The sequence below is a fragment of the Protopterus annectens genome, chromosome 9.part0, assembly GCF_019279795.1.
Source record: "Protopterus annectens isolate FY-2018-M chromosome 9.part0, PAN1.0, whole genome shotgun sequence".
Classification (NCBI taxonomy): Eukaryota; Metazoa; Chordata; order Ceratodontiformes; family Protopteridae; genus Protopterus; species Protopterus annectens.
Genome location: NC_056743.1, coordinates 705,065,492 through 705,082,649, shown reverse-complemented (window position 1 = coordinate 705,082,649; position 17,158 = coordinate 705,065,492). Strand labels below are relative to the sequence as shown.

The 17,158-nt window shown below is 38.9% G+C and overlaps 1 protein-coding gene across 1 annotated transcript in view; it reads left to right on the top strand.

Moving 5' to 3' along the window:
* LOC122811472 (H-2 class II histocompatibility antigen, A-Q alpha chain-like) overlaps positions 1–17,158 on the top strand; it is a gene marked incomplete in the record, with an annotated part of 279,772 nt that overhangs the window by 249,280 nt on the left and 13,334 nt on the right. Inside the window, 1 exon segment of the mRNA XM_044083335.1 lies at positions 2,560–2,711. Within this exon segment, the coding sequence (XP_043939270.1) occupies positions 2,560–2,711 (152 nt within the window).

Here is a 17,158-nt window from a genome sequence, read left to right as displayed (position 1 = left end):
ACTCAGAAATGGGGGAGCCCAGATATAGAACTTTTTGCCTCCCCTCTGAACTACCAATTACAGACGTTTTGTACAAGGACATACCACACATAAGCATGGAAAGTGGACTCCCTATCATTCAGTTGGAAAGCACTAAAAGTTTATGCCTTTCCACCACTGCCTCTCCTAGCAAAGGTACTACTGAAAGCCAGACTAGAGAGGCCACAAATGATCCTCATTGCTCCGGACTGGCCACGACAGCACTGGTACCCAATATTAAAGAACATGGCTCAAGGCCCAGCATGGATTTTACCTCAAATACCTCATCTGACTCAGCAAAACAATCAGATCCTACACAGCCAGCTCAAAACCTTAAATCTGGCTGTGTGGCAGATTACTTAACCAAACAGTCAACAGCATTCTCTAAAGCTGTTATGGATGTAATTTTGGAAGCCAGGAGGCCCAGCACCAGGAAATCATATTCAGAAAAATGGAAAAGATTCTGTGCCTGGAACCAGGTGCAAGGCCTAAACCCTCTTGTCCCAAATATTCCTCAGATATTACAATACTTAACTGAGATGCTGGACAAAGGCCTTTCCTTCTCATCTGTTAAGATCCACGCTTCAGCTATTTTAGCTCATTACAACACGGATCCTCCTATTTTTTCACATCCTTTACTAAGACAATACCTCAGAGGGGCTAAAAACATAAGACCACCCCGGAGAGCACCAACAGCAACTTGGGACCTCAACTTTGTTTTGGAAAAACTTACTCTACCACCTTTTGAGCCAGCCATTTCAGCAGATTTAAAATTTTTGTCATGGAAGACTGCTTTTCTGCTGGCAATAACTTCAGCACGGAGAGTCTCTGAGTTACAAGCATTAATGGCAGTGGAACCTTTCATCATTTTCCATCAAGACAGGGTTTCCTTAAGAACAAACCCTACCTTTATGCCAAAGGTGGTATCTAGTGTGGCTCTTAACCAAACTATTCACTTGCCCACTTTTTATCCAAATCCCCAGAATATAGGGGAGAGACTTCTTACATCCACAGACAGTTACGTTACTACTTGGACAAAACAAAGGCTTTCAGAAAAACTGAGCAACTGTTTGTATCATATGCTGCTGGATCACAGGAAAAGGCTATTTCAAAACAGACCATTTCAAAGTGGATAGGACATTGTATCCGTTTCTGCTACACACAACATGGAAAAACTGTGCCTAGTAACATTAGGCCTCATTCTACCAGGGCAACAGCCACTTCAGCAGCCTTTCTTAGAGGAGTACCAACAAAGGATATTTTGGAAGCTGCAACTTGGAGCTCAGTGCACACCTTTACCAAGCTTTACCACTTACCTGCATACTCCAAATCCAGAGCTGGCTTTGCCACTGCAGTTCTACAGGGGCTCATAGCCGCTCCTAATCCTATATAGACCCAGCCACCCTACCTCAGCTTTGGGATTCAACCCAAGTGTAATGACTGCAGCAGTGTAACACGATGAACATAGTACAGTTTTGTACCTACCATAAATGTAGATGTTCGAGTGTATACACTGCTGCAGTCCAGGTTACCCACCCTCCAACCCCTCTTTATTAGCTGGGACTTATATATATATATATATATATATATATATATATACCTTTCTATCTTTCTCAACCTATGTGATGTATTTGCTTGTAGCTAAGGTTTTGTTTCATATTTTTATGCATGTGTTATTAGCAATATGTATTGCCTTCCTATTTGGGGGCACCTGACATCTGGGGCAAGAAAAACTGAAGAAAATGGCCGAGCTCTGATGTCAGGGAAGAAGTGATGACAACCTACGCCGGACCAAGACTTTGGAACTCTGGCCGACTGCGGGACCGCCTGACGGCAGATAACCCAAGTGTAATGACTGCAGCAGTGTATACACTCGAACATCTACATTTATGGTAGGTACAAAACTGTACTTTATCACTGCAAGTACAATACTGTTGTATATTTGCACAGTTTAGTAATTTTAGAGGGTGTAGAAAAAGGTGACATTTAACACTTTGAGCATCATTGACTTAATGCAGTCTGTTTCATATTATTTGCATTCTAGATGTGTAACAGAAGTTGTAGTAAGTATAAAACGTCTAAATAATATTAACATGTTTATTTATCTGAACTGTTTTCCTGTATAGATGCGTTCTGAAAAACAATCTGTTATAACTATGATTCACACCCAGTAAAACTGTAAGCATAGTCTTATTTTAAATGCAGACTTTCTCTACAGAACTATATAAGATGACTAAAAATCAGTCTGTCAGTTGCATTTGTGGATATTTTAATGGAATATGACTGTTTAAATGGGCAGGAAGATAAGACATTTCATTAAGTAAGAATACATTTATTTATTTATTTATTTATTTATTTATTTATGGTATTTTATGTACTAAAGAACTTCAATATATACATTTCTAATATAGTCTTGGTGTGTCAATGAAATTGCTTCACCCATTTGCATTTCATAGTAATTACCATTTGGATTAAAATATATTGTTGAACAGAATTCACATTTTATGTTTATCTCTGTAATCTTTTTTTTTTCCTCCCTAGAGGGTGAAATACCTTCACCAGAGACTGAGACAACAGAGACGGTTGTTTGCGCTTTAGGACTAGCAGTAGGAGTACTTGGAATACTCATTGGAACCCTGCTTGTTATTAAAGGGATGAGGCAGAGTGAGTACCAGAGAAGGCAAACACGTTAGGTGAGTGTTCTGTGAAATAGATAATTTCACTTCATATGATGCTGTGTATGTGTTTGTGTTAAAGATGATTGAATTGTATTGCAGTTTTTGACGTCAGCTTAGGTGAATGCTAATCGTTTGGCATTCCCAACACCTACTAGTGATAAAAAGCTATCAATAGAATAACCAGTGCCTGCCCTTGAGCATTTTTGAGTTTTTTAAATGAACAGAGTTATACTGGTAATTAGGAGGCTAAAGATTACAGTTTAGAAGGGCAGCAGAAAATACAGCCTTCTCCATTACCACATTAGTTGCATCTTGACAGCAGCTGTACAAGGCATCTTTTTTTCTCTTAGAGAATACATTGTTTGGCAAAAGTAGGAAGTATTACATAAGAATAGTTATATATAAAAAAGAGAAACACTCAGTTTGCTGATGCCAAAATATTTCTGAATGTAAAGTCACCCTGCACCACCCAACAGCTTTTGCCCCTACCATAAATGAGACAGTCAGTGAAAAGAGGAAGACCCACAATAGGATGAGAGGTGTAGGAACAAGATGAGGAAAAGACTTAAAATGAAGCAAGAACAGAAGGAAGCAAAGCTTATCAGCAGACCAGGGCAGTCTTAGAGAAGGAAACGGTCAGCATTGTGGAGTACAGGGATTTTTCACATGCATTTGGGACTCTGAACAATTGGACACACTTTGTGTTACTGAAATTAGGAAGAAGAACCTCTAAAGTACCAGTTATCAGGAGAAAGTCTCGTGTTGGAATGGTTGTCTCTCCCCTGTTTGCTGTGTATATTAAAGATAGTTCTTTTGTGATTAAATACGGTTATTCGGTGTGAATGAGTAAAATTATGAAATGTGAAGGGCTTGAGGTTCAATTGCTGGCAGAAAATTGGAAACCCTACAGAAAACCTTGATCATTGGTGAGAATTAAGAGCTGTGCTGAAGTCTGGCTTGTGGCCTGTGTCAGTACTTTTTGGATATAAATATCATCACATGTACTTGGAATTAATGATATTTGAGTTTCTTCATCAGTAACAGGTTGTTGTTGTGCAGAATAAGCAATAGGTGGTTGAAGTGTGAAACATAATGGAAGAATTAAATGGCTCATAGAAAAAGGATTAATTGGAATGTTTAAAAGAGAAGAGGGACTAGAGTTTGTCAAGACTACGATCTCACTTCATTTAACAGGCTTCTTAAAATAACCTCTGGGAAATGACATGTTTTGGGTTGCCATTTACTATATTAACAAGGTCATGTGATAAACTTAGGAGTAGCGTTGCTGCTTTTTGTGATGATTGATGAGAAGGTGCAGGTGTGAATGCAAGTATAGCAGCCAGGGAAAACATTTACTGTAGTGGGTTAGATGGTACACAAGGATTATGATTACTTAGATATAACTTTTCTATATAAATTGCAGTTAGTGGATGCTATTAAGAAGTAAAAGAGACACAGGTTACACAACAATTAGAAATAAATAGGTTGACCTTCTCACCTGTATTGAATGTATTTTTGCAGAGGCAGTGCTGACTTTTGCTAAAGAAGCAGTGGTCAAGTTAAAATAATTGACAGTATACTCATTTTGTAAATTAAGAAAAACTGAATATGCAGGGGTGCAAATCCAGGTAACTCTGCATGCTTGATGAAATGGAAGAATAATTGGAAAAGGAGAAAGTGACTGGAGAGTGTTTTCATGTAATACTGTTATTTTTAGTCTTGGTGGCACAAAAAGTAGCACTCTGTCTGCTTTGGAACTGGGAAAGCAGAAGGCTGTGAGTTCTATTCCCACCTAGGCGATTGGATTAATTTTCTATTACTGAAACTACCGTGCAGCATCCTTCAAATGAGTTGTTTAAACAGCGGCCCCATCTGCCTGAGTTGGTGATATATCTGCTGGGTGCTAAAAATCCCACTACACTTACTGAAAAGACTAAATGCGTTTCTTTAAAAAACAACCTGCAACACAGCTTAAAAAGTAATATTCATTACATAACTGTTCATTCAAGTACCACATCATAATCATTTAACAAAATACCAAATTAACACACCACACACACACACACACACACACACACACACACACACACACACACACACACACACACACACACACACACACACACACACACACACACACACAATTTTTGCCTTGGACAAAATCTTATTCTTGATCATTTCAACTTCTTCCCATTTTTTATTAAATAACACTTCTTTGGTTCTTTCTTCTCAAATATTTACAAGTACTGTAAATAAAACTTTTACCTAATCTACCACTTCCTTCTACATTTTCCCTTGATAAAATTCACATAGAATGTTATTCATATTTATTGATTCCATTTGTCTTAATATTTGCAATCTTTCTGTTCTTTTTAACTTAACCCTGTAACATTGTAAAAGAATAAGTTCTATCATTTCTTCTTTAAACCCTTATGACAACAGTGTTTTATGCATGACTTTATAATATCTTTCCCTCCCTTTTAATGACTGGCTGTGTTTCTACTGGTAGAGCATCCATGGAGCTACACAATAATATTTTCTCATTATTTCATAATATGTTTTTCTGTCTTGACTTACTACTACATATTAATTTTCCATTCATATATCTTTTTGGTGGGTTTCTTCTCTTTAGTCAAATGTTCAGCATATCAAACACTGTTAGTTGCTGTTTTGTATCAAAATTGGATTGTATGGAAAAATGACATTTACTTTAGGGGGATTGCAATACAGTGGTTAGTGGGAATTTGCCCTTCCTGACTGTTGTGCTATCTCTGAGTTGGTATATTTAAGTAGTAGAGGATGTAGGGGCACAGAAGGGGGTTAAACATTTGTTCATTGGCTTTTTTTTTTTTGGATTGGATTTTGATCTTTGAGGTCAATTTTTATGAATGTCAACCAAGAGATTCAGCGATGTACTCTCATAGAATTCATTTTTTGATATTCCAATAGATCTCTGTGTTTAACCTTCTTAATTTGGGTCTATATAAAACCATTGAAAACTCACTTCGAATGCCATTTCACTGTAAATGCTGTTCATCAAATTCCACTCTTATGAGGGGCTGCGCCCCCCACATTCCCTGCTAATTATGTATACAAACTCCGAGATTGCACTACAGTGAGGAAAGAGCTAATGTTTTTAAGTGACTTACTTTTATGTAAGGCTTATCTGTAAACAAGCTGCTATGGGGTCCAGATTCCAGAACACCTGCTGTCAGTGTAAGTGGTCACTTACACAGAGAGTGGGTGTTCGGGTCACTTACACTGAGAGCAAGTCTTTGGAATTGAGCCCCTGGATTTATCACTACCCTTCTACACTTAACCCTATTAAGAGAGAAGTGATATATAATTAAGTCTTAATCCCCAAATGTCATAAACACAGTCTGTAATATTTCCTTCTCTGTACTTCTCAAAAATGTAAACATTCCTCCTATGTAATAAACAGCAAAAACAAAACTACTGCACCAGATAAAGTCCAAGCCTCATGCCACAGAAATATTCCGACAAATTCAGAGAGACAGAGGGCGAGCATGCATAAAAACAAAAAAAATTATTGAAACAAATAAAATAATAAATGTAAGCGCTTTTGCATAGTGCTACTACTCTTCATCAGACATAAAGAAAATACTATCAAACAGCTCTCCTTTTAAAATACATCATATCCAATCACATCCTGCAGCCAATTACTGTTAATTAATCTTATTAAAGAAAGCTGAGTGCGTTAAAGCCATCACTTCAAGCTTACAAGTGCTATTATTTGACATGAAACTTTAGGCATCAAAATCACAATTATTAAAAAACATTACACTCTATGGAAGCCTTTCTGAAGTTCTGAAGATGCAACACAACAAAAACCTTAAAATACTTGAATATGTAGCAGCATACATTCAGATATATTATACATGTTAGATGACATCTACTTAGTGCAAACTTTAAGGCATGCGCAAGTCTTCTAACACCACATTATTATATGCTGCACAGGTTCCAATTGATATAACATCATCATACATAGAGTAACACCTGAATTTCTTAAATACATATATATATATATATATATATATATATATATATATATATATATATATGTGTATCAAGTTATAATACCTTAGAGCATAATATTTTGAAATTGCCATGCTTCCAGGGCCCTTAACTTCCTTTAAACACTAACTCTCATGAGAATACACTCGCAATGATTAGCTGCTACCTGCTGTCATAGAAACAATAAAAGTAAATAACTCTGTCAAAAGTTGAACGAATAAATCAATATTATACAGGACAGCTCTTTCCAGGATTCATTTTCTAACAAAATGATATCTGTACCATCTAATCCTGGTATACAGCTCTCCTTTACCTTTTTAGTCGGTCACTGAGCTCTTGAATAGTAAGTTTCTGTATTAATATCATTAGCCTCCTCACTTATGTTTTTTTAAGGTTCATAGGTTTTACCATTCCGTTTGCTTTCTGTACTATTACTTTCTCATATAGCTTTACTCCATATTATTTTACAGCTCTCATTATTTCAAATTGCCTTTTTATTTATTCTCTTTTCCTGAACCACTTCTTCAAATACTGATTCTTCCTTTGTCATATTTTCCCCCCAAAGAGGGTAATACTTTTTCTTTTCAATCCTTTATTGCTGTTTAGCAGTAAGTTTTTGTTTTCTTGTTTTCTTCATAATTCTCACTCACCTTTATTACACAGCCAACATTGCCTACACCCAGTAGCTTATGCAGTATTTTCATCATAGTAGCATATTCTCTTTTCTTTTTTCCAATAAAACATTAAACTTCTTATATTTTTAATGTAAGATTCACCATTCCAACCATTTATTTTGGAAGGGAATCAGTTTTATGTTCTTACCATGAAGATGTTCATTGCGTTTCACTGTTGCAGTCATTACAATTGGGTTATTCTGCTGGCAGACTACCCTCAGTCGGCCTAAATTCCAAAGTCTAGATCCAGCGTCGGTTGCTGTCGCCTCCTCCCTGACGTCAGTGCGCCAGGGGTATAAAAGATGCAGCCAACGCCATTTTCTTCAGTCTTTCTTGCTGCGCGGTGCCCGAAGCAAAAGCAGTTTGCAAGTGCTGGTCGGCCGACTCCTGAGGTTTTCAAATTCGAATTTCAGATCCGAAGTCTTCATTAAAGCTAAGTACCCCGTTGGGGAAACTTTTTTCTTGCTCCAGACAGTTGTCAGAAAACGTTAATAACTGTATTTCCTGTGGGAAGCAAATACCTCATAAGGATTTTCATTCTTACTGTATTTCTTGCCTAGGCCCTGACCATAACGTCGCTAGTTGTCGGTTCTGTGCTAGATTTAACCAACGCACTATTAAGCGTCGGAACGATTTTGCATTTCATTACTTTGGCAGAAGATTTAATTATATAATGCCGTGGGATCAGCCAACTACCGGAATTTACAAAAAATGAAAGGAAAAAGAAAAGGACAGGCGTCCGAGATCCAAAACCGACGATGAGGCTTTTTCTAAGCCTGTCGCCAGTTCGCTGGGTCTCAGTGAGGCGCTTTCGCAGCCCCTGACGCCTGCTACCTCAGAGCCACAGGCTGCTTCCGACTCCCACGTGGAGCCGACTGGGCCTCTGGAAACCCAAGGTGTTGGACACTCGGAAACTATTCCCTGAGATAGGTCTGGAGCCGCTGAGCAGGCATCTGCTTCTGATTGTGTTTTTAGGCCTACACAATTATATGTGAAACCTACTTCAGCTACAAAGACAGACTAAAGCAGTTCTAAAGACAAAGAAACAAGTACAGCATTCACCTGGACAGGCCTCCATGCCTAAAAGACAGATGCTTAAAATGGCCGAAGACCTTATTACTTTGATCAGGGGTTCCAATCCCCCTCCTGAAAAGAGGCATAGGCAAGAGTTAGAATATGACTCTTCAGACCAGGTTTCCATTTCTTCTGATTCCTCCTTTGAACAGGATTACTCCATTCCTCCCTATGAGGATTCTGATGCTGAAGAATCTATCCCTTCAGCTTCTCCTCCTGAGGATTATTCTTTTGGTGAAACATTGCATACTATGAGGGAGCATTTCCACTGGGAGAGCCAAGATTACTCAGAATCCAAGAAAAGGCTCAGAGACTTCCTTTTATTGCCCCAGCACAGGCCTCTCGCTATCCCGTCTGTTTTAGACATTGTAGATGATGTATTTACAGAGTCCAGTTTTTCTCCAGACTCTTTACCACCAGCCCCTGTTAAGCCAGACAGATACTACAGGGTTCCTGATTCACATAAATTTCTCTATAAGAACCCTGCAGCTGACCCAGAAACCATCTCTCAGGGTCCCAAAGGGGTCAAGGCTTCTACTGCAAAAAACCCTGTCCCCTCTGATAGGGATTCAAGGGCCCTAGACAGATGGGGCAAAAAGATTTATACCTCTGCTACCTTGGCTGTAAGAGCTTTAAATTGCCAATTTCATATGCTTAAGTATCAGCAATATCTTATATCTTTGCTTAAACAGAAAATGCCAGCAAATACAGAATGTGCAGACAATAAAGAAATGCAGGATTTATTGCATGCAGCTGAACAAGTTGGAAAACATACTTTGCAATGTGGTGTTGATTCTCTTGAGGCCTCCTGCAGGGCCACAGTTACAGGTTCTGTCATTAGGAGGCATGCTTGGTTAAAGGAACAAAATTTGCCAGATCATGTTAAAGCAAAACTATTAGATGCTCCATTACAGCATGATACTTTATTTGGTGCTAAAGCAGAAGAGGTGTTGAAGAAAATGGAGGACAAGGCAAAATCTATGCAAACAGTCAGGGATTTCTTGCAGGTACAGCCTCGCAGATTTAGCAGGAACTGGCCTCCTACAAAAAAAATTGGTCCTTTCCAGTGTCAGATAGACCACAAAGGGGCAGATACAGACGCCCCAGAGGCAGATCACAACCCCATGGCTCATACAGGCCTAAACAATGGGGTCCTTCTACATCCAAGAGCGGAGAGGAAAAATCACAGCCATTCAGGAAACAGTCTCAATGACTTTCCACTTCCAGCACCAAGCACTTATCTTTTGACAGCCCCGTTGGGGGGAAAGCTAGCACTTTTTCCACAAAATTGGATCATGATCACCCAGGACAAATGGGTTCTAAATATAGTTTCACAAGGCTACAGGTTCCACTTTCACACCCTGCCAAGGCAAAACGGTATGCCAGACCTGCCACGCAATCAGTGGGCAGAGGCACAAAAACAAGTTTCATCCCTCATGGACATGAGGGCCATTCAACAAGTACCAGAACAAGAGCAGGGTCATGGATTCTATTCAAGACTGTTCTTGGTACCCAGAAAAGACAAAGCCTGGAGACCAATACTGGACCTTTCTATTCTAAAGGCATATCTGGATATTCCAAAATTCAAAATGTTGACTCTACAGCAGCTTCTGCCCATGTTGGGCAAGAAGGCTTGGCTTATGACTTTAGATCTAAAAGAGGCATACCTGCATGTCCCAATCAGACAAACATGCAGAAGATACTTCAGATTCAAAGCTGGCTCAATGCACTACCAATTCTTTGCACTGCCCTTTGGCTTATCTACTGCGCCCAGGGTCTTCACAAAGTGCCTGGCACCAGTAATTGCATTTTGCAGACAAAGAAAAATACAAATATATCCTTACTTGGACGACTGCAGCATCTGGCATTTGTGAAAAGATTACTGACAAGTCTAGGGTACACAGTAAATGAAAAGAAATCAAAACTCGTACCCTCTCAAGAGATAATATTCTTTGGTGCAAGCTTAAATACAACTACCTAGATAGCTTATCTCACGCCAGACAAACACAGACAACTGACTACTTATTTCAAAATGTTGGCAACAAAGACCCAGTTATCTGCAAGAAAAATTCTGCAGGCCTTGGGTTTCATGGCATCCTGCATTCTGCTAATTCCATATGCAAGACTGCATATGAGGAAACTTCAATGGTATCTAAAAAGTGTTTGGACTCAACATTGCCACAGCCTGGAAACAATAATTACACTCATTCCCTGCCTGCAACAGGAGTTTCAATGGTGGGCAAAAGCCTGTCACCACAACACGGGACAGCCATTCACCTTACCCACAGCCAGGCAGACATTGACAACAGATGCATCAGATTACGCCTGGGGGGCCCGTATGGCAGGAAGATGTATTCAGGGCACATGGTCCGCAAGTCAAATGCATCTACATATCAACCAAAAAGAGATGCTAGCTGTTCAGAATGCCTGAACAGCCTTCAAGGATCAACTTCATCCAGGGCAGCTACTAATAAAGACAGACAATACTACAGTCATGTGGTATATAAGCAGGGAGGCACACATTCCTACCCCCTCTGCAGGCTAGCCATGAACTTATGGCACACAGCTTTGTCTTACCAAGTACATCTGCAAGCTCAATTCCTGCCAGGAAGGAAAAATACTCTGGCAGATGAACTAAGCGGAAACCTAATGGATCCCCACGAGTGGAAATTGGATCCACAAGTCTTCAGCATGATAACAAGGACCTGGGGATGCCCGGGCATAGACCTATTTGCCTCCCCTCACAACTACCAACTACAAAGATTCTGCACAAGGACTTATCACAAGAAAGCATGGAAAGTGGATGCTCTATCTTTCAGCTGGAAAAATCTAACAGTATATGCTTTTCCTCCCCTGCCTCTCCTACCCAAGGTACTCCTCAAGGTCAGACAAGAGAAACCAAAAATGATACTGATTGCCCCAGACTGGCCCTGCCAGCACTGGTACCCAATCCTAAAGAGCTTGTCTCACTGCCCAGCCTGGACATTACCTCAAATCTCCCACTTATTGACTCAACAAGACAGTCAGGTACTGCACAGCCAACTCAAGACCTTAAACCTGGCAGCATGGCGAATAATGTAGCCTCTCAAGGTACACCTCTCTTTAAAGCAGTGATGGATGTTATTTTGGAGGCCAGAAGGCTTAGCACCAGGAAATCTTATGCAGACAAATGGAAGAGATTCTGTGCTTGGAACCAGGCACAAGGTTTTGATACAACTGTTCCAAATATTCCTCAGATTTTGCAATACTTAACTGAGATGCTGGATAAGGGCCTTTCTTTTCATCAATTAAAATTCATGCCTCTGCCATTTCAGCTCATTACAATACAGAACCACCTATTTTTTCTCATCCATTACTAAGACAGTACTTCAGAGGGGCCAAAAACATAAGACCCCCCCAGGAGAGCACCAATGCCTTTATTGTGGTCTCATGTTTTTATATCACAAAAAACTGACATTTTAACAGGGGTGTGTGCACTTTTTATATCCACTGTACATCAGGAAATTGAGAAGTAACACCCAGCAGTGTTCTGAACTAATCCTAAATGGCATTACCCATGCTGACCCTAAAAATATAGCTGTCTTTCTTGAAGACAGATTTAGTGCTAACTTTATACCAGAAACAGTCATTGAAGTTCTGGACAATCACCACGTTCTATATACCTCCTAAGATCACCATGAAGCAGGTCCTGACTGTGCTGTGAAAAACAAAAAATATGTCTTCCATGGCCCCATACAATTAATATGTATGACTAAATAGCACCAAATATGTCCTCACCAAACCCTTCCAGCACTTACAGGTTATGTCCTTGAGTTATGGAAACAGCACTTGTAATGCCACTTCACAAAGGCAGTCCTACTGCAGACTTTAGAAACTATAGACTCCTCAGCCTAACTAGGCTAATTTGCAAGGACATAGAATATATTAAGTTTGACTTCATAAACTGATATTCAGAACCGTAAACAACTGGATCCACAACAATTCGATTTTGTCAAGTGCATTTAATGTTTGTTTAATTTAGTAAATTTCTTCAAAAAGGTCACAGAGGCATTGGACAGAAGTCATTCAGTACATACAACATATCTGGATATGGCCAAAGCCTTTGGACAGTACTGCATGTTAGCATTGTAAATAAGCCAAAAGACGTCAAGGTATACCCCCATATATGGTTAGATGGACTGAATTTGGACATGTGTTGAAAGCCAGAACTTACATATTTAAGATGCCAGGTACCATTTCAAAAAAGTAAGAAAGTAACTTAGTGGAGTACGCCAATTCTTAGTGCTGGAAAAACTTTCTTTTCTGGCATATACTTTTCTGACCTGTGTACAATAAGCCCAGGCATATTCCTAAACAGTGTTATCATTCTTTCTCTGCAAGATGGAAAACTGCTACAGCGAGAACTAAGTATTACATTACATATTGTCAAAGACCCTACCCCACCGGATCTCTTGTACCTCCATAAGACAAATATCTCCACAAACACAAGCTATGGATTTTAACCTCCACCAGTGCATAAATAAAACACATTGGAGGTGCAGATTTGTGACCCATTGGTTACGCCGTCTTTTGAACAAATTGTCTTTACATGTTAAGGCAACTTACTACATTGTCTTGTAAAGGAATGCTAAGAACACAGTCACTGGTAAGTAGTAAAACTATGACCAGCGATACCAAGAGGAAGTGATAATTCTAAGTGATTTCATTATAAGTGAAAGAAAATAACATCTTGCTGGAGAAGGTAGGGCAGTGTATTAGAAACTATAGTATGGTATATGAAACAGGCTGTTAAAGCACAAAAAAAAAATCATATCCGTATGTCTGCCTCAGTCAGATAATTTAGGTTTACAAAAACAAATGGAGTGACTAATGCTGCGTGATTGCCCTCCCTGTAGGGTCTTTTTCAAGCAATGCCAACTTGACCATCCTTCTGACATAGCAAATCAAAACTAAGAAAATCTAAAAGTGTTACTGCTCAGTGCCAAGAGTCTAAAGAGAAGTTCACTCCCTACAAGCTCTCCGCACCCTAGAGAATGCTGATGACTGTTCAATGATTGAGACATGCAAATAGCATCCATCAGTGCAAGGCTGTAATACCTTCCATGCATTTAGACCAGCTACTGCACAAGCAGGGATTAAAGGTGGAGGTATCTTAATTTACATCAAAAATAAATAGGCTCAGGGCTGGTCAAGCAGGGCTATATACTTGTTTCTCCACATTCAAATCACCATAGGCAAAGTCCCACACTACTTCCTTCCAAGCTGCAGGTCCCCCTGTGTGACCTAGGAACACAAAACATATTTAAGCTTACTGGGGATACTCATGTCCAACTCAATGCCATATTCACGGGTGCCTTTAATTACCCTTCCATTAACTGGGAATCATATGTGACACTGAATGTGCAGGCACAGAGATTCATGGACTTTTGCAAACAAACACAAATTCCAGGACCAGATTGTTGGACTTGGGGACACAGGTGGACAGTGGTCTCACCTTTGATAACCACATCACCACAACAGTCAGGAAATCCTTCTATGTGGCCCTCCTTATCACCAAGGGCTTTTCATCCAGGAAAAAGGGAGGTCATTGTCCCACTGTACTCCTCTCTCATTAGACCCATTATAGAATACAATGTCCCGTTTGGTATGTACCTCTGAAGACATCTGCAACAACTGGAAAGACTGCAGAAATACCTCACTAAAAGAATCACAGGCCTAAAGCAGATACCCTATGCTGACCGTCTCCACCTATACTCTGTCGTATATCGTCTACTCAGCGGCGATCTCTGTTTAGCATACAAGGCCATGTCAAACCCAGAGCTGTTGGACATGCTACACTTAAAGAAATCCCAATCACACAGAGACACACACTCCAGGGATCTAAACCTTGTCATCACAATGAACAAAACATGCTGGAGGGATAGGTTCCTGACCCAGAGACTCCCCAGACTCTGGAATAGACTGCCCATACATGTCAAGCAGAGCACCTCTTTGGCCCTCTTCAAAAGGAACCTTGATGATTGGATGGGAGATAGGAAATTCACCCCGGGGATCACGTCAGTCGCCCTGCTAGACAGGGGTCCAGGGAAGTAAATACTGTGGGAAGAAATAGCCAGTGAATTGTCATGGCTAGGCTTGTATAGGCCCTAGGGCCGATAGCCTAGTACCAACCTACGAACCTATGAACCTAAAAGTCATTCTTACATCTTTCAAGAAGAGCTGTCATGAGTGGACAGATATCTGTAAATTCATCTCTGTCCCGACATGTGTTGCCATTCTGAAAGTGAGAGGTACATCTTAATGATGGATATTGGCTAGACACAAATGTTCTGACTTATTTGCGTTGTAATTCCTATGATCCTATAAAATCTCCAAACAAGGCGATCCGGTAAACAATAAAGGAGACCTTCAGTGATTCACAGGATACTGTCGTTGATTCACCCAAAAATTTATTTAAATTTGTAATTTCTATACTACATTTTTATTATATATTTTTATACCCACAAATATATATTTATATATTTATACATTTTTATATATATATTTATTTATATACTTACACATTCATATGGGTTTAATCAATATTTTAATATTTTAACATTTTATTTATATATTAAATTATTGTGGATTTAAAGCAATTCATTAATTCTAGTAAAATATATTTGGGTTTAGGTAACAGTTTGATGTTCTTATTTATTTATGCATTTAATCATTCATTTATTTATACACATTTACTGCTTACATAAAATATTGTTACACATTGTTTTTAGCGTATAAATGTAAATACACAGTTTTTTACTTTATTTACCACTATGTATTTTATGCACTATTTAGTATTTCAACAACATTGTTGTTTGTTTTCACCAAGATGTTTTTAGTACGTGATTTTTTGCATTGTTTATGTAATTAAAGAATTAACATCACATTGGCCCTTTAAGATGGGTGATTATTTAAGCCCAACATATATTGATTTATTAGTATATTTTGTATAAAAGTTGTGGTCTGATTTATCTCATGGATTCTGATGAAGTCTCCGATTGGAGACGAAAGCGCTCAAGCCATGATTTTTTATCTCTAGTGGTTTTTTGTTTCTAGCAGTTTTTACTACTCTGTGGATTTAAATACATTTTTGGGTGAATCAACGACAGTATCCTGTGAATCACTGAAGGTCTCCTTTATTGTTTACCGGATCACCTTGTTTGGACTTTTGTGGTGAATACTTGGTTACTAGTGATTTTTGTCTTTTGTGGTTTGCGAATCGGAAATGAGGAGCCTCAGAATGGACAGTAACAGCCTTTTATCTGAGCTTATTAGGATTATCCAAACCCATTCTCAAGCTGATTCTACACGAAACGGGTCTGATACTGTTATTCCGTGCACACAGAGTAGTCCCAAGTGGATAGGCGCGAATGTGATGATGTCAGATGCTGGAGGAGAACGAGGACTTAGGGAGCAGATATCTGACCACCGATGCAGGTCCGTTAATGCAGTTTCACAAAATGGAATTAATGGTACTAGTGATTTCGAACAGCAGGAGATACCAGATAAATACAAAAATTTGGACTTCCAGACTTGGTTTAACCATTCCTTCAACCTCAACCACCGAGACACCAGGAACAAGAATGGCGGAAATACTACTTACAAGGACTTGTGTAAGACTTTCAAAATTAAATTAAACAAATACAAAGCTTTGGGTATAGAGAACTGGTACTTTGAGAAATGTGTGGATGAGAGAATTGTACCTAAGGGGTTAAGGCTAAAACAATTTCCTAATAACGCTAAAGATGACAAAGATTTTTTTAAAACTATTAGTGACATTTTAAACAACTGTGGTTTGGCGATTTTGAAAGAAATGATCAAATGGAACATTAAAACGATGGAACATCTTAAAAATGAAATTGATGTTTTGTATGAACGTATTAGTTCTGATCTTTTATTTTCAGTCAATGAACACAAACATGTTTATTTGAGAGTATTACAGGATGTTGACCATGCTACTAACACTAATATTGTTAGAAAACAGTTGAAGTTGGAAAGGGACTTGATTGAATATTAAAACAGTATAGCATGTAGTGCTTTTTCTAGTAAGGACAGTAATTATAATAGACCTAATAAATATAATAACATGGTTAACAACAGAAGAAGTTGGAAGGACAGATACTATAGTAAATATCACCCACAATCTTATGGTAGTGACAAAAGGAGAGGATTTGGGCAAGTTTATTGTGAAGGGGACCAACAACAGCACGGACCTTTTGAGGGTGATCTGCATGGGGGTGAGCTACATTACACTGATGGAGTGGATATTGTTAACCACCATCAAGAACATGAAATCCCTTTAGAATTAGAGGAACCCAGGAGATTGGAGAGATTACGGGATCGGGTTCGACAGCCCACTTATGCGCAGGCGATGGGGAACAGCAACACCCAACATGGGGGGAGGTCCAACAGACAACAAATGTAGGGCTAATATGCAAAGATACGGTTTATGAAATAGAAACTGAGATAAATTTAGATGTAGCAAGACAGAACAACATAATTATTTTAACCAGTAAGAATTTTAATATTTTAACTATACTGATTTACAAATTAATGATGAATACTTCAATCTATTTATCAAAGGTTTTACCTTTGTATCCATGAAAATTCCGAATATTGAAAATATTTTATTGGACATCA